Source organism: Pogona vitticeps, chromosome 9 (genome assembly GCF_051106095.1).
Source record: "Pogona vitticeps strain Pit_001003342236 chromosome 9, PviZW2.1, whole genome shotgun sequence".
NCBI classification, from domain to species: domain Eukaryota; kingdom Metazoa; phylum Chordata; class Lepidosauria; order Squamata; family Agamidae; genus Pogona; species Pogona vitticeps.
The window spans coordinates 26,721,810-26,744,757 of NC_135791.1; the positions used below are offsets into that span (position 1 = coordinate 26,721,810).

At 53.4% G+C, this 22,948-nt stretch overlaps 2 protein-coding genes across 6 annotated transcripts; one reads left to right on the forward strand and one right to left on the reverse strand.

Moving 5' to 3' along the window:
- Positions 1-1,577: 1,577 nt before the first annotated feature.
- ITPKC (inositol-trisphosphate 3-kinase C) lies at positions 1,578-16,205 on the forward strand. 3 transcript variants are annotated; one of them, XM_078379876.1, is made up of 7 exons: positions 1,578-2,108; positions 12,641-12,740; positions 13,128-13,341; positions 13,476-13,680; positions 13,908-14,009; positions 14,790-14,856; positions 15,017-16,205. In XM_078379876.1, the coding sequence occupies exons 1-7, from the start codon at positions 1,593-1,595 to the stop codon at positions 15,412-15,414; spliced, it is 1,602 nt and encodes a 533-aa protein (XP_078236002.1). In that variant the 5' UTR covers positions 1,578-1,592; the 3' UTR covers positions 15,415-16,205. The 3 variants fall into 3 exon arrangements, with proteins under 3 accessions (XP_078236002.1, XP_078236003.1, XP_072836093.2); XM_078379877.1 differs by having other exon boundaries at positions 14,785-14,856; positions 15,017-15,364; XM_072979992.2 differs by lacking the exon at positions 1,578-2,108 and adding an exon at positions 8,389-8,555.
- A 2,325-nt stretch (positions 16,206-18,530) lies between these two features.
- ACTMAP (actin maturation protease) lies at positions 18,531-22,887 on the reverse strand. 3 transcript variants are annotated; one of them, XM_078379878.1, is made up of 7 exons: positions 22,223-22,887; positions 21,985-22,183; positions 21,534-21,602; positions 20,997-21,121; positions 20,662-20,791; positions 20,329-20,399; positions 18,531-19,319 (listed from the first exon to the last, which is right to left on the reverse strand). In XM_078379878.1, exons 1-7 carry the CDS (start codon positions 22,407-22,409, stop codon positions 18,982-18,984), a joined length of 1,119 nt encoding a protein of 372 aa, XP_078236004.1. In that variant the 5' UTR covers positions 22,410-22,887; the 3' UTR covers positions 18,531-18,981. The 3 variants fall into 3 exon arrangements, with proteins under 3 accessions (XP_078236004.1, XP_020642722.3, XP_072836096.2); XM_020787063.3 differs by having other exon boundaries at positions 21,985-22,887; XM_072979995.2 differs by lacking the exon at positions 21,985-22,183 and having other exon boundaries at positions 22,804-22,825.
- Between the last annotated feature and the right edge of the window lie 61 nt (positions 22,888-22,948).

Here is a 22,948-nt window from a genome sequence, read left to right on the forward strand (position 1 = left end):
AAGAAGTTCCAACAGTACCCCCATAGGACGTGAAGATGAAGGAGAGTCTGGGACTCTGGCAGCTGCGATTTGGCTTTCGGGTTCTCCGGGAGAGTATCCAGCGCCAGGGTCCAACTGCTGGACAGCCTGTCTTCCTTTCCTGGCTCCCCCAGCTGCTGCTCCTGCTGCTCCATCTCCTCTTGCGAAGGTGGCTGGCATCTTCCCTCATCACAGAGCACATCCTGTTTCTTCCCCTTCCCCCTTGCGTCAGAATCTGTCACTTGGTACACGGAGCTTTGAAATGGCTAAAACGTGATCTTGGAGAGAGGAAACCCCTGATGTCATCATCGGTCCCCTCTTCCTTCCCCCCCCCCCTCTGCCCCCCCAGATCAATGACCCGTTCCTTCCTCATTGTGTTTTCTGGGCAGAAAATGCACATGCTAAACTTGATGGTGTGCTCAAATACCCGTCTGAAAATGTCATATGGGGAAACTGCTAAGCATGTTTGGCTCCCCAGCTGAGCCCTCTTCAAAGACAAAAGAGTGTCTGTTTCTCTTCCAAATGTCACCATGCGGTTGGGTGGGGGGGGGGGAGAGACAAAGGCAGGGTTTGCTGAAGAGGTGCCCCTGAAACCGGCAGGGCACGGAGGTCTTGGGAGGAGAAGCGCAAGATCATCCTCTCCCAGGCTGTGTGACGCACTCGGGAGTTGTTTTGATGTAGCAGGGGAAAGCACAGAGCGGCTGGGTGGGACTACATCTCCCATGTTGGCTGGGGATTTGGGGACTTGTAGCACAAAAGAGAGAGGCAAGTTTCTGAGGTTGGGAGAAGTGGCAGTGGCTGGAGAGCCTCCAAAGCTTCCAAGAGGAAAGGCTGAACGCTGGACGGAGCTTCCAGGTCAGGCAGGGGGGTTCGTGGCTGGGTGGAGCTTGAGCAGATTTGAACCCAGGTCTTGCCAGTCTGGATCAGACAGGTGCACAGGAATGTTGGAAGAGCCCTGTCACTTTAATTTGGTCAAAGGCCATGCTAGTCTGGTGGCCTGTTCTCTGGGGGGGGGGACAACAAGCACAGGCCTGAAGGAACCCTGGGGTCACAAACCAGGCTCAAAAGCAGCATTTATTTGTTTGTGATACTTGTATCCCCCTCCCCCAGCTCAAAGCAGCCTTGCAAGACTCCTTCCCCCCCCCCTTTGTCCACATGATAAAAGACCCCCGTGAAGGAGGCCAGGCTGAGAAGGCCAAAGGGTCAAGCTCTCTGACGGAGCTCCAGTGTCCGGGGAGGAGCGGAACTCACCAGACCTGGGTTCAAGTCTCTGCTTGGCCATGGACACTCACAGGAGTGTCGCACCGATAAAACCACTTCTTGAATATCTCCCCTACCTTGAAAACACGAGAAGGGGCACCGGTCAGGAGTTCGTGATGGCACAAACAAGAGGCCACAGGTCTATATCGAATGGGCCCCTCTGCTTGGTTAAGAATGACCTGAGGTCTGGATCAGGGCAAGAGGGGGGGCTCCCAAAGCTCTTTGGGGCCTCAGGCATTGCCCAGACGCTGGCAAGTCGCCCTACTTGTCCCTGGGGGGCCGCCGGCAAACCTGCTCAGGGGGCATGGCAAGGCATGGGGGGTAGGTGGATCCCGGGGGGCGGTTCCAAAGTGACCTGTTCCACTACATCTCCCAGCATCCCCCAGCCAGCGGTAGACACTGTCCCTCCAAGGAACATTCCCCAGCCCTGGCGTGGAAGAGAAGGCGCTCTAGACAAGCTCAGGGGCGCTCTTTTTCTGGAAGAAAGGAGAAGAGACGAACTTCACTTAAAAAAAAAAAGAATCTGCGACGCCAGGCGGGGAGCCGCGGCCAGCAGCCCCGGGAGGTCGGCGGCTCCGAGGCGCGTCTTTGCGCCCAGGGCGCACGGACCAAGCCGGCCCGAGGGACCCGCCCGCCCGCTCGCTTCTCCTCCCCCGGAGCCCCGGCCCCACCTCGCGGGGCGGAGCGCGCCGGGCAGGCAGAGCCGGGTGCGCGCCGCCGCCGCCGCCGCCGGGGTCGAGAGAGAGGCGATGCGCCTGGAGGCAGCGGCCGCGGGAGGGGCTCCGGCCGGCCAGGGCTCCAGCGGCGCCGGGGAGGAGGCCGCCGGCCAGGTAAGCGCCCCGGGCGCCGGGCGGGGGGGGGGGGTCGCCCCGGGGGGCGGTGGGCTAGCGCCAGGGCGCACGGGCTGAGCCGGACGCCTGCTTGGCGCGGTCTTCCTCGCGAGTAATCCTCCCTGCCCGCCCCTCCCCCCCCCCGACCGGCGGGGCCTTGGCTGGGATCGGGGCCGGCGGAGGGCAAGGGGGTTTCTCGCCGCAGCCCCGCACGCGCTCGCCCCGGCCCCGGGGGGGGGGGGGCTGGCCACCTGTCGGCCCGATCCGGGGAGAGCCTGGCAGGGGGAGGAGAGGGGGGGAAGCTCCTCCGCCCCCCCCAGGTCCCCACACCGCCCTAGACGTCTTTCTTGCATTTGGTGAAAGAAAGAAACTTTCCACGCGCGGTCCTCAACGTATCGCTCAGGAATCCGCATGGCTTACTTTAAACACCTCGAGGGGGGCAGGTTTTGCCTAAAATCCCATGTTCTCCCCCCCCACACACACAGATTTTAACACTTGAGTGGGACTCAGCTGGCTCACTTGGAGAAACACGCTTGGCCATTTCCGGGGCCCTACCCAAACAAGCCCCCCCCCAACTGTCCGAGGTTCAAGTCCTGCCACTTTATCTCGACTCCTGTTGTTTTTCTAAGCAGGCCTCCTTTCCTTCTTGGCCAGCAAAAGGCAGGCCTTCCAGTGTTATTGGACTACAGGGCCCATTGCCCCCTGGGTTTTGCTGGTCGGGGCTGATAGGGATTGTAGTCCAAAGCCACCCGGTCTGATCTACAAGGAGTTTGCTGTTCCATTTTCCTGAGGGCTGCTCAGGTCAGGTTGGGTGTCTCTCAGACAGGGAGGGGGCAGGGGGGGAACACTCCGTGTTTTGAGCTGTAATTTTGTTCCGTTGCCCTCCCAGAGTCGGATTTTTGGGCTGGCATGCGCTGTAATATGTTCCACTCAAGGTGATGCACAGAAAAGAAAATACACCTGTATGGTCATAATTTGTGGGCAGGTTTTGTTCGTTTGGCCGCCTAGAGTAGTCCACCGCGACTAGATAGGCGGGATATAAATTAAATAAAATAAAATAAAATAAATAAATAAATAAATAAGGTGCAGCACGGATAGAGCGGTAGCCCTCCGCAAGATAACCAAGTCAGCGCTCTGGCGGCCCAGGAACCGAGGGCAGGAGGTGCCTTATCCCAAAGCAGAACTTAGGCCCACCTAGACTAGCGCGGTGCGCTCCGACTGGCAGTGGTGGTGCTCCAGGGTTCGGATCTGAGGCTTTCCCAGTTCCGCTTGGCGATGCCTGGAGGCCCCGCCACCCGAAGACTCTCTTTCTTTGCTTTCCCCTGACCGGCGGTCTGGTGAGATTGTGCCTTTCCCACAGGCCTGTGATGGCCCCCCCTTTTTTTTTTTACAGAGGGGGACGAGGGAGATCCGATCTGAGCTGGGAAGCCAGCTGTTCTTGGTTGGACTTTTAGGGACGGGGCAAAGCGTTGATGGGGGGGGCAAGAGGCTCACCTCTTATCTGCCCAGACAGGCCGAGGCATCCACTGTTGGAGCCCCCCCTCCCCGCCACCCCCAGCAGGCAGGGATGGGTGCCTGTTTTCTCAGCCATGAGAGAGTTTTCCGTTTGATTTGCATTTTGTGCAAACATGGAAGAATATTTGCAGCCGTTATTTGTAAATGCCCACGGCGGGAGAGTTGAAGGAACAGTGGCCTTGTTGTGGCAGAGGGGGTGGCAGAGGAAGAGATGCGGTCCAGCAGTCTCCATTGGTGGAGCTTACGGGGAGGGGGTGTTGCTGGTCCCAGTGGATGCCAGTGGATGGGCTTTTACTGCCGTCGGCTGCCTGAGGCTGGGTAGCGGCTGGGCATCCAGATTTGTGTGATGGATTCATTGATCACCATTAAGCTTTGCCAGTCTTTGTCACAGAATGATTTGCTAATTCTGCTGCTTTCTGGAATTTATCCGTTTAGTAACTCTGGCTGCAGCCTCTCCCCATATGCTTTGGCTTTCCAGAATTCAGCTCATGTCAGTCCTAACTAAGTTGCACCCTCCTCACCCTCAAGTCGTGATTCTTAGGAGTCTTAGCTAGCTGACAACACTGAAAAGGTTCAAGAGAAGGCTTAATACGCAAGGTATTTTAACAACCACCTTTGAACTGCAGAGCTGGGAGGGACCCTGTGGGGTCATCCAGTCCATCCCCTGCCAAGGAGGCACAGAGGCGGAATCGAACTCCCAGCCTCTGGCTCCACAGCCAAAGAGACCTCAACCACTGAGCTACACTCTGTCTCATCATCAAACAAAATGTTGTGGACACATAGTAACCTAATAATAGACAATAAAAATAACATGACTCTCCTGTAGGTTTGGTGTCTATCCCTCCCCATAACCTCCCAGCTCTATTATAATAGATTCAAAAGGGATGGAAGGGTGAGCGTGGAATTATCAAAGGCCACTTCGTGGATTTGGGGCTGTGTGAAAATCTGAGCTTGAGATTTCCAGCCAAGAACAGTTCCCCGCCCTTTATGGAGGACGGAAAGTTGTTTGCCACACCTGTGTGTGTGTGTGCGTGCATGAATGTTTCCCTGATGAATCCCCATCCTGAGTTGTCACGTGAAAGATGATGCAAGATGTGCATCTGAATAGTTTAAAGGCATTATTGGCTTGATCTAATTATTTCACCCAAAAGGTAGCATAAGAAACACTGAGTCTTTACCTTTGTTAGGGTGTTCGCCATATTCTGCTTTGTATTTTCTGTGTTTCTCAGCTTCTCTCTCCCACCCACCTCAGCCCCGTGCAAAATAACTTGTTCCTTTCACCCAGTGAGTTATAGGGATGTGCAAAGTGTTTCCATCCATCTTAACAACTGGAGGCCTTGTTAAAAATAGCTTCATTTTCTCAAACCTGGACCTTTTGCTCGTTCTTGCCGGTTCACAGTCACACTTTCCTGTTTTTGAAAATATTAGGGTTTTTTTTTTTTGTAACAAAGGCCTGAGCTTCAGGAAAACACAAAGAGAGAAATCTGACTACCTGATACTTTCCCCCAGTGAAGTGAAAGCACTTTTGAATGAGAAAAAAACAAGAGGGACACCCCTCCCCAGCACACCGAGTTCCAGGAAAGCAAAGGTTCGCGTTTGGAAACAATTTTTCACATTAGCGCGCTGTGAACAACGTGCTGTCAGAGTGAAACCTGCCTTCCTCAACCCTTATGTTTTCCTTAATGTACCTCTGCTCCTATTTGCAATATTTCATTCTCCTATTTTGTTCCCGAGGGTCTCCCTTTTGAATTTGTGCTGGCATTTTTCTAAGTGTTGAGGCATGAAATATTTGCACGGATATTTCTCAGAGTTGGGAACTTCAAAAGAAAGCCACCAAAATCCATTTTTGTGTAACTGTCAAACACAGAGACCCTGCGGGAAACTTTCCTCTTTCTATCTGTAAGCAACTTCCCGGATGTTTCCCCGCTCTCCAGGTAGAATTGTCACTTTAACAGGAAGGGGATCGTTTATTTCCCATTCTAGTGAATAATCCCCATTTCTCAAGGGCGGCTGGAAGCTCCGTCTGATTCACTCTTTTGCTTTCCCTTGTGTGGCCTTGTGTTTTGACTCAGGACTGAAACCTGGTCTAGTGGGGCTTGGGCTGAACTAGGACTCGTTGCTGGACTGAATCACTCCGTGGGCAGGGCGATACCTCCATGAGACTGGCGAGACCTGTTTTCCCAAGGACGCGGCAGCCTTTCCCCTCGATCTAAGTCATGCTTGTTATCTCATGCTTAAGCAGCAGCAGCAGCAGCGAAGGATTGGGAATTTTCTTGAAATTCCCGGTGTCACTTTGTGGGAACCCATTCCTTCTAAGAAGGTGAATGGCTGTCCTTTCTCTTGCACTTCTTCTAAAGGCGAGAAAAAAAAAATCTGTTTGTTCTCCCCATGGCGGTGCTGCTGCTTTACATGCTCATAATATTCCCTCCTGCTTCATTTAGCAAGAAGAATGTATGTGCACAACACGTGGCCAACCTGTGCCAATGGCTCCTTTTATCTATTTATTTACATTATTTTTGTAACCACCCTTCTTGAAGGGCAGGATGGTTAAAATATATATATATATCCACAGAAATGCATAAACACATCAAAAAAGAAACAATCATGGGGATGTTTTGCCTAGTTCAGCAGGATTAGAAACAGTGTGATAACAGCAAACTTTGTCTGAGAGGCCCGGGCAAAGAGAGGAGCCTAGCCTTGGGATTCGAGGTGTCCTTGCCACTGGAACCTTCTTGAGCAGAGCGTTTCACAGGTAGCGTGCTCCTCGTGAAAAAGCTCTCCTGTTTTGGAAATACGGATCACCCTTCTGCTAAAGAGTGCATTCAGAGGAGGGCCCTGATGGGAAATCTGGAAACCTCGGGAGTGCGGGATGGTATCGCCATAAAGTGTAACGAGGGCTGTCTAAAAAGCAAAACCAAACCCGGCACCTTTCACAAATCTCCCCTGGGTTCAGATTTTCCGACGTGTTGGGGCAGGAAACTTTGGGTGGGTGTAGGCACCCCGACGAGTGCCAAGATAGAAAATAAAATAAGTTACAATAATGGCAGCAGGACTGGCTAGAAGTCCATATCCACTTTTGGAAAATGGGTATTTTTGTGGATGTTAAATAGCAGGGTCTGTTGGGGGGCGGGAGGGTCATGGAGGCTGGAGTTACAGGTCACCCTTTGGGGGGCAAGCATGGAAAAAGAGAGTTGGGTGTGTGTGTGTGGAAAAACCGTAGAGGGTGCTATAATTTGGCCAGCCTTGCATGTGTACGTAGATAAGAAGAGGAGCCTTGAAAGGTGTGAGACGGCGTGAAACCATGACAGCCACCCGAGTCAGACAAACTGTGGGAAGATATTTCGTTTCTCCTCCTGTGCCGCTCTCAGAATACGTTGGGCGTTGTGTGAGCGCTCATTGTGAGCACTCGCTGGAAACAAACTGTGTGTGTGTGTGTGTGCGTGTGTGTTTGTGTGAGTGACACAGTGTCAGGTCTGTGTCATCCAGAGAGTTCACAACTCTGGGAGTGAGCAAGTCATGTGGAAGAGAGGTCTACTCACTGATTTCCTTGGCAGGCAAACATTTCCTCTAACCTTGGAGGTATCCCTTGGTGTTTACAACTTGCAGACCCGTTTAGTCATTGCTTCCCAAATGATTAATTTCATCCGGATGCAGGAAGATGCATCAGAAAGGTGAGCTGGCGTTTGTTTTTCTTGCAAGTGTGACGGAATAAATGTTCTGGGCGAAAAAACACTCTGTAATCAATTGGGGGTGAGAGGCCTTTTGGCTTTGGTTATGTGGTGTGTGTGTGTGTGTGTGTGTGTGTGTGTGTGTGTGCAAACTGTGCCCCGTGGGGGCTACCTGCCCTTCCACCCCCATGGCTGTTTCTGCTCCTCGGCTGGCTTCCTCTTTTCAGACAAGGATTAAGTCAGCGGCCACTCCTGGAAATTGATGCCACCTTCAGATCAGTCACGAACCCCTTTCCTGCCACTTCTTATCCTCCAAGGTACTGTTTTTTTTTCTGAACATGGAGTGGCTGTATGGCCATTTCTGTCTTCATTTTTGGGTGGCATTTAGGCAACTCTGAGGGTCCTTATCCACCCTTTCCAAAGCGGCCCACCGCCAGTGACTCCTCGCGAGTTGATCTTGTTGGTTCCTCTCTTGACTTTAAGGCTTCCTCTTTGGGGGCCAGGTGGCAGCCGGATTTCTTACTTGGCCAGTTTAGGATCTTAGACCTGCAGAGTTTGGAGGGACCCCTTAGGATCATCCAGTCCAGCCCTTGTCAAGGAGGCACTGCGGGGGATTCAAACTCCCAACCTCTGGCTCTGCAGCCAGATATCTAAACTCCTTAGCTCTCTATCCAGCGGTTCTTAGAGGTGGGTTTTCTATCTTTGTTCTAGCAGTGTGATAAATTTTAGTCTGATAAATTCAAAATTAATTGGATGGCTGGCTGTTCCACTTTGGGAGCGTGTGTGTGCGGGGGGGGGGAATGTATGCTTCTGTGCCAAGGGAGGTGGCGTGCATTTTAGATTATTCCCGGAGGCCGCTGGCCTCATAAAAGCGGAGCCCTTTAAGAGAGACTGGCACCTTCACACGAAGCCTGCCTCTCTCTTTCTCATTCTCTCTGGTTTTGCGGTCATGGAAAATTACTTGCAAGATTCCCGGTTGCCTGGCAACCTGCTGGTATCATCATCCTCGCTGTTCTGCCCTTTCCTCCCTCCCTCCCCACCATTGCAATTTCAGGAGAGGGGAGGGGCGTCACATGTCGTAAATATTTTGCTGAGGTAAGGGGGTGGGAGGAGTGGCGTCAGAAGCCCATAAAAGCCGTGGCGGCCCCAGGCACGTTTGGAGATGATTATGCCCACACTTCCTCTTGCTGGAGAGCCAGGACTTTTCTCTGCTGCCGCTGGCTGGGAGAAGGCCATGAGAAAGCTGGACGCGGGCACCTTTCGGGTGAGTCCCGGGACTGCCGGAGCCTCACCCGGTGGCAGGTGCCCTCCTGGGGCCAGGCTGGCCACGTTTGGAGAGCAGGGCTGGGCCCAGGAAGGAGGCCAGGCATGCCAGTTGACTGCATGTGTGTGTGTGTGTTTTATTCCTCCTTTTTGAGTGAGTGAGTGTCATCTGTCCTGCCTGCCTGGACAGAGGCCGGGACACTCTTTGGCCTCGCCGTCCGTGGGCAAGCCGCACTTCCGTGGCACTGAGATGATTCGAACTGTATATTGTGGTTTTGTTGTGTCTGACGTCTGTTCAGGTGGGTCTTCTGGTCTGGAAGTGCTTCCCCCCTCCCATGGCAGGAAGAGTTTGTGGTTACTTGGTGGTATGGATTGTGTACTCTGCACATTCTCAGAGGCAGCCTCCCTGCAGCTGTGAGAACTGGGACCAGGACGGATTAAATGCCGTCCCTCCACTTGCCAGCTCTGCTGAACATCATCTTTGGACTGTTCTGCTCAGCCATCCTACCCCCCTCCCCCCCAATTAGGACTCCAGTTTCCGGACGGTCAGCCAATGAGCAGTTCCCCAAACTGGAGAGCAGGGCTTTCCCAGAGGGAGGTGGTGTTGCCAAGTGGGAAGAGCCCCCAACTCTGACTTCTCTCCCCCCCCCAGGATCTTGGGGTGCTTTGGTTATTGCTGCAAGGGCGTTCGGGACTTGGCGTGGGGCTTTGGAAAGACAGGTGGAAAAATGGGGCGCCCGCTCTTCCTGGCACCGCCCGCAGCCTGTGCTCTGCCAGCACCCGAACCTGCCGTGGCCGGTGGAAACGCTGACGTTTCTGCTGTTCTCATTTCCCATGAAGATCCCTCCTGGTTCGTTCCCCTGCTCTGCCTCGTTAGCAGAGGCAGGGAGGGGCCTTTGGGACCCAGTGTTATGAAGAGAGAGGAGGGTGCCAGAGCCGGAGGTGGGCCGGAGCAAGGCAGCGATCCGGGTTGAGAGTAGTGCTCTTGGTGGGAGAGGGGAAGGACCGTTGGTCAATCATAACGGGGACGGTGCTTCTCCATGGAGTAAAGGGACAGCACAGGACCCTTTCCTGAAAAGAAACCACAGATCACATATTAAGGTAACAGCTTTCATCCTCTTCTTATAATATTATCCCTTGAGGCATGTAAATCTTTCAGCGCTACTTTCCCCGAGACATCAGGCATGCAAACAAAGCATGACTCTCTCAGTCGAATCCTTACAAAACGAAAGCAAACCCATTTGCCCAGTGCAGGTGGAGGCAAACTCCTCTTAGAAGAGTCAGTCAGTCTTTTCCTTTTCAGGGAGCACTCCTCCTTGATACGGAACCGCCGTCTTGTCTCCTGCTGCCCTCAGTCAGCTTTAAAGGGAGGGGCGAAGCTTGTCCCGAGGGTCCAAAGTGTTCCGACAGGGAAGTAAGGCTTCTCCAAATCCCAGCTCTGTGGACTCCCAATGAGGTCTTTGATGGAGAGGGGGAAAACGATACCCGAGGGGTGCCCAGAAACACCGTTGCTTGAATTCTTACTTAAGATATAGACAGTGTTTGTGGTGCGTGCGTGGGGGAGATGGCCATGAAGGATGGCCAACCCTGGTGTTTTCTGAGTTAAACAATAAACAAAGGAGGAGGGTGCTTTTGGGCATGGGCAGAGTGCTAGTCAATGGCCCTCTTATCCTCAGCTAACTTTCATGTTTCCTTGGTGGACGCCTTGGCTTCTAAGCTGCTGTGCACCCCTGGAATTTTATTTGCCTTGGACACTCCGTTAGGCTTCCCCCCTTTAAAAATTTTTTTTCATCTCTTTTCCTCTCTCTTTCTCTCCGTTTCTACTTTTGAGCTGCGGCTGTCAGCAAAACCCCAACCAGCGCACACAGTGGAAACTTTGAGTCAGGCTGCATTTTTTTTTTATTGCTAGTGATCGTGAGGGTGGTGGCGGAGGCCTTTCCAGAAAAGTGAGAAACCTCCAGCACACCGTGGATGCATTTGTCAGCTGAGAGCGAGCACAAAATGGGGAGAGGTTTTTTTTTGTTGCTCCAGTTAAGGGAGGAGACTTAAATCCCAAGAGGTGCAAAATGGCAAAACGCTTTTCTCATCTCCATTGTTCCTCTTTTACACCAAGGTGGTTATATTGCCCTCTGCGCTCTGTTAGGTGCCATCAAGTCGTTTCTGGCATGGAGGGCCCTGTGAATGAATGCTCTCTGAAAAGTGTTCCTCTCTTAAGCAGTCCTGCTCACCTTGCAAATTCAAAGTTGTGGTTTCTGTAATAAGTCGACCCATCTCATGTTTGGTCTCCCTCTTTTCCTACTGCCCTCAGCTTGCTCCAGAAGCCTTGACTTTCCCAAGGAGTCTTGTCCTCATGCGACGTTCTCAAAGTACGATAGCCTCGGTTTTGTCATTTCTGGAGCTTAGATGATGCATTTGGGAAGGTTATCTTGCTGTAGGCTTTTTCAGAACAAAAGGACAGGCCTCCTCTTTAAGGCAAAGGTCTACCCCAGTATTGCCAAATTGAGCATCGTCTGGTAGCCAAACTGAGCATCGCAGGAAGCCACCAGCCCCTGTGCTTGAATACAGAGGTAGAACAGGCTCTGTTTAAATTCAGTGGACGGCAATAGAACCTGCCCGTGTGCAGACCCAGGGGTGGACTGAGATGTGCCAACGGGGGCTGCCTCAACTCCGTCAGAGTCTGCTGCTCCCACCAAACAAAATGTTGAGCTTTTTTGTTTATCTCTGTTAGGATGGTATTCGTTTGACACTCTTTAGTATTTATATGCTCACTGCCAAGAGCCGGGCGCAGCCCCCGGGCCCTCCAGTGAAGACTCAGCCATAGCTGCTTCTCAAGCAGCCTTTCTGTTCCTGGCAGCCTCCCTCTGGGTTGGCCCCTGCAGACGCTCGTCGCAACGCCGTTTCTGGTGCATCAGTTTGATTTAACCGATTTTACATTTATTTCACGGTTTTTATGGTGCTTTAATTCCAGTAGCATTTTAACAATACACAAGAATTTAATTCTGTTTTAATATTTGTAACTTATGGTGTTTTAAATCCCCCCCCAAAAGAAATTATATGGCAAGCTGCAATATATTGCCATTCTTTATGAAAGGTTGCACGTGCATTAAATAGAGGAAGAAGGAGGTGTTGCGGGGTGTGTGTGAAAACTTAGAACAGACGGGAACCGGACAGGCCCCATAAGTCACTCTGGCTTGTTTTCGTTCAGCACTCAGGAGATGTAGCTTTTCCAGGGCAGGGCACAGCACAGAGAGCACCTCAGCAGAGTGCTTGGTCTTCCTAGGAGTAAGGCAGTATCGAGAGTATATAGAGGAACACTATGCAGGAATACGGTATCCCCCACACGGCTGGGGTGGGTGGGGTCCACCAGCATCCCAGGGACGCCCGATGGGTGCCCAATTCCAGAACAGAGAGGCTTCAGTCTGCTTTCAGCTTGCACGAAAGCAACCTTTCTTTCTTGGCCCTGGACGCTGAGGCCCTGGATGAGTCAGCCTCAGGATTGCAACTTACCTTACGCAACTACATTTCCTCAAGCTTTGTCATCCGGCCAGGCTGACGTTTGGACATTTCTGTCCCAGGGGGTCCAGCTTTGGATTGCCAGTCGATCATCAATTAATGGAGGGATTGAGTCTTGTAAAAAATATTTTGGATGAAGGATTTTTTAAAAATAAAGACCACACACTTTTGTTTTCCTGCAAAATGCATCTTTGAAAGGTTTGGGACGAGATTAAGCAGCACGTTCTCTGGTGGTTATAAATCTGGTTTGTTTTGTTTTGCAAAACTGTTGTATTTGTTCCCTTTTTTATTATGATTTAAAATGAAAGAAAGTAACAGTAACAAAACTAACAGAAAGTACATGATCTTACACAGTACAAGTTAACCTTCCCCCTCGGTGCCACCTTCACCCTCAGGACTAGGTTACCAAAGGTGTATCCATGTAAATCTTTCCACCCCGCTTCACTCCAAAAATACATTTGTTCCCATTTTAAACTTCTGGATGCTCCTCCGAAGGGTCCAGGTTTTCCTCTGAGTGAGGAGAGCAGCTTTCCGTTCATTCACTGAGCACTCTTTCTGCCTCTCTCTCTACAGAACAAATCCTGGAAAAAGCTGAAAAACATGGTGCACTGGTCCCCCTGCGTGGTCTCCTTCCGAAAACGCTACCCGTGGGTGCAGCTGGCCGGCCACGCAGGTAACGACGGTCTGGGGGCAACCTCCAATGTTGTCTTGGGGGGTGTACGTGTGGCCCTGACTCTGCCCCCCCCAAAGTTGTTCTTAGGGTCCTGGAACCACTTTCGTTTTTAAAAAGGGGGCCACGATTCTCCTCTGAGCCAATGGACAATTCCTGCCACCCTTTGTTTTTGCCAACACCTGTTTAGAAATCAAAGTGGACCCCCTCAGAGGAGAGTCCAGGGGGACTTGGAGATGGCGCTTGGTCTTCCCACGGTTGTCCACCCTGCCCTACTGAATCTCTGCAGGAATGGGAACCAAATGTCAGGGGGGGGGAAAGAACCTTTGGCCATCTTCCGGAGGGGCCTGAGGGGTGCCCCCTTGTAACTCCCACTCTTCTCTCCTTCAGGCAACTTTAAGGCGGGGGAATTCGGGCACATCCTGAAGAAGTATTGCCCCAGTGAGCAACAGTGCCTGGAGCGCTTAGGGTGCGATGCTCTGCAGCCGTACGTCCCGGCATATTATGGGCTGGTGGAGCACGAGAGAGAAACCTACATCCAGATGGAGGATTTGCTGGCGGGGTTTGAGGCCCCCTCCATCATGGACTGCAAAATGGGAGTCAGGTGAGGCCTCCCCCCTCCCTTTAGCGGAGAACCTCTTCGTCAGCTGGAGGGAGGGGAAGGGTCATCTAGACTGACCCGGCGTGTGGCTCTGCCGCCATCTGACGGGGTGGTTCTTTTCTGCCCGCATGCATCAGGACCTACCTGGAGGAGGAGTTGGAGAAGGCCCGGCAGCAGCCTTGCCCGCGGAGGGACATGTACGAGAAGATGGTGGCCGTGGACCCCACCGCTCCCACGCCAGAGGAGCACGCCCAGGGCGGCGTCCTGAAGCCACGGTACATGCAGTGGAGGGAGACGCTCAGCTCCACCACCACCCTCGGGTTCCGCATTGAGGGCATCAAGGTGAGGCGCAGGAAGGATCAGGGGGTGCCCGAGGGGGAGGCCCCCCTCTTAGGACAAAGCTCAGTCCCAGGGGGTCCTGAAAGCCGCTCCCTAGGGGGAAAAGCCCCTTCGGCTCTGGTCCCCATCCTCTTCCTCAGATCCTGGGAGACAAAGGCAGCTTCACGGCCAGTTTTGCTACTGCCTGTCTGACGTGTCCATTTCTCTTCCTCCCCGTTTCTCCCACCCAGAAAGCTGACGGGACCTGCAATACCAGCTTTAAGAAGACGCGGCAGCCGGAACAAGTGGTCCAGGCCTTCTGGGACTTTCTGGATGGCGACAGAAGAATTCTGGTGAGGACTGGCCTTCTGCCCGGCGACGTTCTGCAGATTGGCATGCTTTCTTTCCCCGGGGGGGGGGGATACGTGCCTCTATGGGATTTGGACAGGGGGCTGGTAGCAAAAAAAAACAACCCTCAATTTGCCATTGTGTTCTCTTGGCCTGGGCTGCCCTGCTTAATGGAAAGGGATTCCTTTCCGGAGAGGTGCTCCAACCGCACCGTCACACTCTTCCTGGAATGGGGCTGAGCCCCACCTGTCTGTCCCCGGAGCCTGTGAGGGAGCTTCTGCCCAGCGGCTTTTGCTCCAAGCGGAATGTGGATAAATGCGAGATACCCCCCCCCCCTCTGAACTTCTCCTCTGCTCTCCACCCCATTGTGTTCCCGGTGACCCATCCAGTGCCTTTCTGCCTGCCTATATTCAACGCATGTGTTTCTCCTAACCCACTGTTTGTCCTGCTTAGTAGCTCACTGAAAACCCAGAATGTAGCGACAAGATGCCTGCATTTCTATAAATGTTCTTCTATAAAGGGAGGGCCTTTTTCTTTCTGTCGTGGTAGGACTTAGGGATGCAAGACACCAACATCGTTGACTCAAATCAAGAACCCCACCAGATGTGTGGTGGTTGGTTGGCAGGGGATTCCTGGGGAAACAGATAATACTCTCTTATTTAAGAGTGGGGGTCTCTCTCCCTCAGCTCCTTCCCCACCCCTTGGCTTCCCAGGGCCTCTTTCCTCCCTGCCCCACAGCCTTGTTCCCTGACGGGAGTCTCTCCCTCTCTTTCTCCGCAGAGCAGCTACTTGGAGCGGCTGCAGGAAGTGAGGGCGGCCCTGGAGCAGTCGGAGTTCTTCAAGGTGCACGAGGTAGGCTTTTCTGACGGAGTGGCTCGGCTGATGTGAGCAGGGGCGCGCGACCCAGCTGCGCAGGGTCTCCTTCCTCTGAGCCAGCCAGAAATCAATTCAGAGTCTCCCTGCACGGGGAGCCCTTCCATCCTGTCCTCCTGACTCTTTTCTTGACTTCCAGGTGGTGGGCAGCTCCCTCCTCTTTGTGCACGACCAAACGGGTCTGGCCCGGGTCTGGATGATCGACTTTGGCAAGACGGTCCCGCTGCCGGAGAAAAAGACTCTGACACACCGGCTGCCCTGGGTGGAAGGAAACCGGGAGGACGGCTACCTCTGGGGCTTGGACAACCTCATGGCCATCTTGGAGAGCATGCTGGGGGCGTGAGCCGGCCTCAGACACTGCACCTCCCCGGAGGCGGCCAAGACAAGGACTGCACTGTGGGTCCGGTCTCAGCGACCCCGCCGTTAACTTATTCAGCCAGATATGCTACTCAGCCTGGGGAAGCCCTGAAGGCGCCTGGGGCAGAGCTGGAAAAGAAAGGCTGCCGGCCTGGGAGGGACCCACAGGCTCCAGCGTGATCCACGGAGAGTCACCGTTCGAAAGGGTCCCAGACTTGCACAGCCAGGAAAGAAGTTGTCTCTCAAAAGCTATTTCTTGTAGTGATACTGTCGGCATCCTGACTATAACCCGGGGTCTCTGGGGTGTTGCTGTGCCAGGAAAAGAGAGGTCGGAGGCCTGAAAGTAGGCTTGCCGATAGCACCAAGTGCTCTCAAGGTGTAAAACTGAGAGGCAGAGGGTAGCCTTTCTCAGAGGAGAAGCTCTTGGGAGAAGTCCCGAAAAGTTTAGAAAAACAAAAGGAGTGTTGTGCTGATGGAAGCGCACACACACACACCCCAATCTCTCTCTCTCTCACACACACACACATCACAATAAGCTCAGTCCTTATGGAACATCATTGGGGTAAAATGCTTGCTTCTCCTTCCAGCAGAGGTGATAAAACAATGACCCTTCATCCCACTATTAAGCTCGCTGGCATGTTTGCAATTTACTTTTCTGTGAGACGAACAGAAACACACCAATTGCTTTAAAAGGTAATGTCTCCAAGATGCGGTGGATTTTGAAATATATATATGTATGTTTTGGCAATTGCCAAGCTGCCTGCTTTGCAGTGCTGAATGCGGGATGGCTTTAAATAAGACGTTTCTGGGGCAAAAATCTCCCACTGAGCTTTTTGAAATGGGGGTAGGAAGTGGAAACTCAGCTTCACCTTTTTTACCAATTTTTTCCAGTTTATTTGTTTTGTATGTTTTCCTGTAAATACTGAGACATGCAACTTTTTTTTAAAAGGAACATCACTAAGTAACAAACATATTGTGTTGTTTTGTCCTGTTGAATATTTTGGCACTGGACCTGTGTGTATGAGTGAGACAACCTTTAGACCAGAGGTTGTCAACCCCTGGTCTGTGGCCTGGTGCTGGTCCGTGGCCTGAGCTGGACCGGGCTGCGGAGACAGACCTCCTGCACCCTCCCACATGCGCTCCCCTCCCCACAGCTGCTTTGCGTATACGCATATGTGCCAGCGCTGGCGTGAGCGCTCCCCCACCCCTTCACGCATGTGCCCGTGTGAAGGGGTGTGCATGTGTCAGGCGCTCCTGCGCATAGTGGAGTGGTCATGCTGGCACTGGTGGGCGCACACACGCTCCCCCACCACTTCGTGCATGCGCCTGAGAGCGAGGTGTGTGTGTGCCCTGCCTTTCACAGAGGCTCAGCCGGTCCGTGGTCCCAAAAAAGGTTGGGGACTGCTGTTTTAGACAATCCGGACTTTGGTTTTACCAAAGTATTTGTTAAATTGGAATGGCAGGGGTGGTCCCAGGTAATTCACTCCATAGGGAACGAGAGAGGCCCCTTGTCTCTCTACTTTGATCCACTGGTCACACAATCCTTTTACGTGACTCTGTATGTATGTGTGTACTCATATGTATGTGCATTTACACCCTATTCCGAAAGAGAACATGACAGGTGATCCCGGGTGCTTAACAAGGGAGAAAAGCACTGGGGCGTTGTTTGGCAAAGAGGGGCTCAACTCGGCTCCTGGCCCCTGACGGTTCAGGGTTTGTGTAAGGCTACCCACAGCCTTTCTCCAAACCACCCACTACGAACTGGTCCTCCGGGGCCCTTGCTTCAAGAACCGGCCCTTGGCTACAGCTGTTTCAAAGGTTCTCCTGCAGAAAGACTGGCAGACGAGTGTTCCCCAGTCCAACCCTCTGGATGGAACCAGGAAGAAGCGATTATTTTAGGAGGCAGCCACAAAAGCTGCTCGTTTCCTGTTGCCATGGATCAGGAGACCTTCCCAAGAAGAGGCTGCGGAATGGGACAGTGGCAGGCTGGGAAGGGGGAGGAAGAGCTAAAAAAAACAGCCAAAAAGGCCAGGGAGATGTTGGGTTGACGTCAAGCAAAGAACAAAGACCCAACTTCTATGCCAAGGCACTCTCTAAGAAAATATAGAACCCGCTTAAAACATTTCACTCTGGGGGGGGGGGGGGGAAAGGCACCTTAGGATACTTTCACAAAAGCCCAATTCTTAAAAGCAAGGGTTTCCTTCTGTAGTGCTGTTAAATTTCCAAAGCACTTGACGTCCTTCCCCGTCAGAGCCAGCGGAGGGCATTCTGCCATCCTTGTTGCACAGCTGAAGAAACAGAGGCTCGGAAGCTGCCGGCTGCCCCCAGCCCACCACCCACCTTCCGAAAGCTCGCTGTGCGGGTGGGGTTTGAGCTCATGCGTTCAGACCCCTCTTAGATCTGTCGGACCACACAAGCTCTCGGAATCATTTCAGCCACAAAGCGGATTCTAACACCCCAGAGTTCAGGTTACTTCTTCCCCGGCTCAGCTTAATCTTTTTAAAAAAGCACACACAACCCCTTGGCATTAAACTAGCCTGGCGTTGAAATCAAAGGAAATTCCAGACATTTCTTTCCTGACTGCTATTCTGGGATTGCACCAGCAAAAGGGCTATTTATTCCTCCTACGTCTGCAGGAAGTGGTGAGGTCTGTCCAAGGCTGCAACTTCCTGCGGAGCCTGGCTGGCGGCACCGGGGGCTGCATCCTGGCCTGAGACGGACACTCCAATGGAGTACGTGGCCCCCGGCAGGGAAGGAGTTTACCGCTGCTGCCTCCGGTGGAGCGACGCAAAGGGATTGGAAAGAGGAAGGGCCAAATCCTCCCGGACAGAAAGAGCTGGCAGCAGTGGCCTTTCCAAAGGCAGAGACTGCCAAGCTCCCTTGGTCCAGGAGGGTAAGGGGCATTTAACGGAATTCTGACTCTGAAGGCGATAAGGAAGACACACCTCTTTTAACTTAAACAGCATGACCTTTGAGGCGTCCCACTTCTGGTGCCTCTGCACAACCTGCAGTTGTGAGGATGCCAAGCCAGAGGGCAAGGAGCTGCACAATACTGGGAGTGAGGGAATGGTCCAGCTGCCTCTGACACACAGACTGGGAGGAGTGCGCCACCACTGGCTCCGGGAGACACTTGGGGGGGGGGGGGGAACAGGCTGGCACAGGGTCTCGCTCAGAGCTGCCTCCTTCACCGCTGGAGAGGGAGGGAGGGCATCTTGCCAGGTGAGAAACTCCTCAGTCCCTTGCGACCCATGCAGGCACCCTTGCCCGAGTTAAGCAATGACCTGCCAGTCTCATCATTAACCATAATAGTTTGTATAGTTTAATATAGTTTGTCCCTAGCTGGCCACACCAACAGCAACCAAGGGCTACCCTGCTGTGGAAAGTAGCTCCTGCAGGTGGGAGTGGAGAACAGGGGAATAAAATGGCTTTTCTGCCTCCAGGAGGAAGCCATGAACTTTCCTGCTGTTCTTACAATGGACTGCGCCTTCTCCCAGTCGGTCGGCCCCCTCTGCTAGCCTTAGAGGCACCCAGAATGTGCCGCCTGGGCTACTTATAGGTCTGTTCCAGCTGATCGACCACAAGGCATAAAGGCAGCATCCTCCTCACACAGGCCAGATACGCTATACTTGAACATGGAAGTGCCACAGAGCTTCCGTGCTGCCCCCCCCCCATGCTCTTCATACAGCCAGCTGAGGTAGTGACTTTGGAAAGCGGTTACCCCACCCCAAGGTTGAGAGTCCGGCCCGCTCAGTCAGAGTGGGAGCCCTCCGGCATCTCTGGCCTCAGCAAAACAGCCTTTCCGCACAGCCCTTCCCGCACACCTCCGGCTGGCACGATGTAGACCTTGCCATCGGATGCCCGTTTGGGGCTGAAGTCTGTCAGCTGCCCGTTGCTCTCCTGGACTTGCGTGTAACTCCACAGCTGGTAGCGGCAACTCTTGCCCTGCTTCGCCAGCAAATAAGTCTCGGCCACGGCATCCAGAGAGAGGGCTGAGACCGCCGGGCCGGCGTGGAACAGTCCGGGGATCTCCTCATCTTCCCGGCAGGGAGGCAGCTGGACACCTCTCTTCAGACCAAGCAGGGCTCCTAGGGTGGAATTAAAAAAGGTGTCTGTGAATACTGCTTGCCTGCTGGTCTTAGAAACAGCAAGATTTTAAACATATAGGGTTTGTAGGATTGTTCCCAACATCTTTGAAGCTGCCTCTTTACACGAGGAAAAGAGATGCAATAAAAGTTTTTAAAATAAATAACAGTCCTTACCCTGCTGCTGTGCCCAGTGAAGAGTAATTGGGAATTTAGCACCCTAGTCCTCCATTACCAGTTCTGAGCAACCTCCGTTTCTCCAAGCCATCCTTCCAACTGGGCTGCCCCCTCCCCCCATGCTCTGCACAGACCGCGGTTGCACACACTAACTCCTGACAGCACCACGTTCTTACAAAACATGAATTTTCTATTGAACAGGTGCTCGCATGGATGTGTTAGAAGATGTGTGTGTGTGTGTGGTGGAGGGGTGGTCAACTTGCAAAGATGGTTTGATACTGAATCGGCTACTGTTTGCACCTATGTCATGCAATTCTTGATCTGCCTGCCTAAAGGAAGGTTAGAACCGATGCTGGGATAGACAGAAATGCAGACAGTGAAAGGAGGAGCTAAAATCAGTTATTTTCAAATCCAGGAAGAATTGGACTTTGTTTATTTGCTTTGAATGCTGAAGTGGAAAGGTCAAATTTCCTCCAGAATCCAGCCCAGAATGTAAGAGAGTTTGACAGACAGCAGGAAGAAATGTTATGCCTGTCTGTTCCTCTGCTCTGAACTGACTTCTGAAAGTAGTACAGATGTGTTTGCTGATTCTCCCTTTCCTGCCTCTCTCTGTCTTGTGCCCAAGGGGAAGCTCTGTGCTCCGAAGCTGATCGTGCAGGCCTCCACCATGGAGCGGTTGCCCCCTTGTGGCAATGTCTTTTTCTGGCTGCTCAAGTTAGTTTCCCTGCCATCAGTCTTGTTGTTATGGGAAGGGGGGGGGGGAGAAGAGTTACATCCCGCCCAGCTCAACCAGCCCCCTCCGCCCACAAGAGTCCTGGATGGCCACCAACGGTACCTGAGGCAATGGCCCAGTGAGCCTTGTGGCCCTTCCGGAGGCAAGGTTCGTGGTTGTTGTCTTCGTCGTAGCTGGGCTGGGCGTTAAGGCCTGGGCTAGGAGACACTTGGAGGGCCCGGGGAGGAAATGCAACTCCAGGTCTTGCCGCTACTTTGCCCCCCCCCGGTATTCACCAAAGGGGATCCTATTGAGAGATCCTGATGAAGCCACCGAGAGCCAAACTTGGGAACAAGCGGCCCCAGGGTTATTCCTTTTCACTGTGTCCTCATCAGACCGTGCAAAGGTCTCTGCCCCAATGCCCTGCATGTTAGCAGGTTCCACCAGAAAGGATACGGTATCAAAACCGGAAAGCCTGACCAGAGATGCTGAAGGATCCTTCTGTGGTTCTGTCCCTCCAAACCTCCAGAGAGCAGCTCCGTCTGGCAGGGAAACACCTCCTTGGCAAGCGTGGCCATGTCAGCAGCTGAACCAGGCAGAGGGAACAGAGAAAGGGGTGGAGGCAAAGCAGCCCTTCGGCACGTCCCCTGCTTAGGCCAACAGAGGGACGGGACCTGTGTGAGCAACTGGACCCCCCCAGGCCAAAATGTGTCCAGACTCTGTGTCCTGCAGGGTCAAGGCAGGCCCAATTTGGGCAGTAGGACACCCTCTGGCCCTCCTCATTTACCAACCTGAGAACATTTCCCCCTGAGCTGTGTAGCCTCTCTCCAGAGCCACCTGCACAATCCTCTCCAAGGACCTGGCTCTGGGCAGCGAGAGCAGCGCACCGGCCATCCACAGCGCCACCAGCCCACACCTGGAGAAGGAATGGAGGAACCAGAGACATCACCCTGCCCAGCTAAAGTCCAAACCCTCTGCAACCTGAGTCATTTCACACCCCAAGGGCTTGACCCTGTTGCCTCCATGTTTGCCATGGAAGAAGTGTAAAGAGTTTGGATCCAGGTTTAAATCCCATCCCTATAACATTCACGGAAGGGGATGTAGATGACTTCCCGCTCACTCTTTTAGCCTTGCCTGTCTCACAGGGTCAATGTGGGTCTAAAGGACTGCTTTCCGCTCCTAGGTGGAACAAAGTTCCTTTGACAAATTCATTTTGGTTAGCAGGAAACAGGGAAAGGCTTGGGATTCTGTGCTGGACAGACCCCTGGCCCCTCAAAAAGTTACAAGCACACCATCTCTTGTTACAATAAAGAACATCCAGTACTTACTGGGGGCCCTCCTGGATGAGGGAAGGGACAGGGTTGTTGAAAAGAAGCCACTTTAAATTCTCATTAAAACTGGAACAAAAAATGATAAAAAAGAGAGAAACAAAATCAGTCCCTTAGGAAAGCAGATCCACATTAACAGCACTTTCTTTCCCTGCATAATTAACCAGGCTCTGTGCATTTCCCATCTACGGGCACTTAAGTAGGAGTGACTCAGGGAAATTGTCTTGGCTACAGCTGCCTCTGGGGTCCTCATTCTTATGGGGTAACAATTCCAAGCATGCACCCACTTCCACTCCCAGCCGCCACCACCCCCGTTTCTTCCACCTGCCTTCTTTCTCATGTGAGCTCCCCATGCTTTATACTGGGGAGGCAACCCCCGAACCCTGTACTCCCTCCGCCTGCCTCTTTGGGCAAAAGAGATCTCAGCACAAAGGCGCGGACGGCACCGCACCTGGCCTGCCTGCGTCTCAGGAGCTCCCGCACATTGTCAGGGTCCGCACGTCCAGCTTGCTCCAAAGCGGCTTTGAGGAGCTGAGGTCCACCTAACATAGGAGGCGGTGAGGATGGTGGTGGTGGTGGTGGAGGAGGAGGTGGTGGTAGAGGGGCCACCCCTGGGCAAACGGGTGGCGGTGGTGGAAGAGGGGGAAACCCTGGGCACAGGGGTGGTGGTGGCGGCAGAGGGGCCACACCTGGGCACAGGGTTGGCGGTGGTGGTGGTGGCACCCCCGGGCAAGGGGGTGGAGGAGAAGGCGGTAGGGCTGCCCGCTCCAAGGCCTCAGACATGCTTGCACCTCCCAGGGGTGACTTCGGTGCAGGCAGCGGTCTGGGGAGGAGAGGGAGAGGGGTATGTGTGTGTGTGTGCGTGCGTGCATGCATGGGTGTCCCTCTCTCTCACATACTGCAAGGGTCCGGGGGGGGGCTTCTTCTTCCTTGCGAGGAAGCACCTGAAAAGGGAGGTCAAAGGCCAGGCGACCTCCCAGGAGAGGTCAGAGGTCAAGGCCCAAGTGCCTCCTCCAAATACAGGTCAGAAGTCAAAGCCAAGGTTCCCCCAGACAGAAGTCAAAGGTCAAACCCTGGCCCCTCCCCAAGAAAGAGAGCTCTAAACTAAGCCAGCGTTCAGGAAGGAAGCTGCGGGTTAAAGGTCAAGGCAGGCAGAGGAGCCAAGAAAGGGGTCAGAGGTCATCTCACGGAGTGGAAAGCCAGAAAGGCCGCAAAGGGCGACGCAAGAAACCGTCGCTGGCCGCGCCGCCTCCCGCCTCCCAGCGCCAACCGGGGCTCCCTCGGCCCACGTGCCCGCACGCCACCGCCCGGCGACCTCCTAGGCCTCCATCTTATTTGACCCGCCTCTTCCTGTCTAGGCTTGACTCGATTGGCCCACTAGAAAGGCGTCCCTCTGAGAGGCCCAATCCGAACCT

Excerpts from the sequence above, each read along its gene's own strand:
- ITPKC (XM_078379876.1), top strand. The coding sequence starts at position 1,593 with ATGGGGGGTAGGTGGATCCCGGGGGGCGGTTCCAAAGTGACCTGTTCC. Across the intron at positions 13,342-13,475 it reads GACTGCAAAATGGGAGTCAG|GACCTACCTGGAGGAGGAGT; the intron begins GTGAGGCCTCCC and ends CGCATGCATCAG. Across the intron at positions 14,010-14,789 it reads ATGGCGACAGAAGAATTCTG|CTACTTGGAGCGGCTGCAGG; the intron begins GTGAGGACTGGC and ends TCCGCAGAGCAG.
- ACTMAP (XM_020787063.3), bottom strand. The coding sequence starts at position 22,409 with ATGCATGCACGCACGCACACACACACACATACCCCTCTCCCTCTCCTC. Across the intron at positions 21,603-21,984 it reads CTGAGACGCAGGCAGGCCAG|TTTTAATGAGAATTTAAAGT; the intron begins GTGCGGTGCCGT and ends TTTTTGTTCCAG. Across the intron at positions 20,792-20,996 it reads TCAGGGGGAAATGTTCTCAG|CTGCTGACATGGCCACGCTT; the intron begins GTTGGTAAATGA and ends TGCCTGGTTCAG.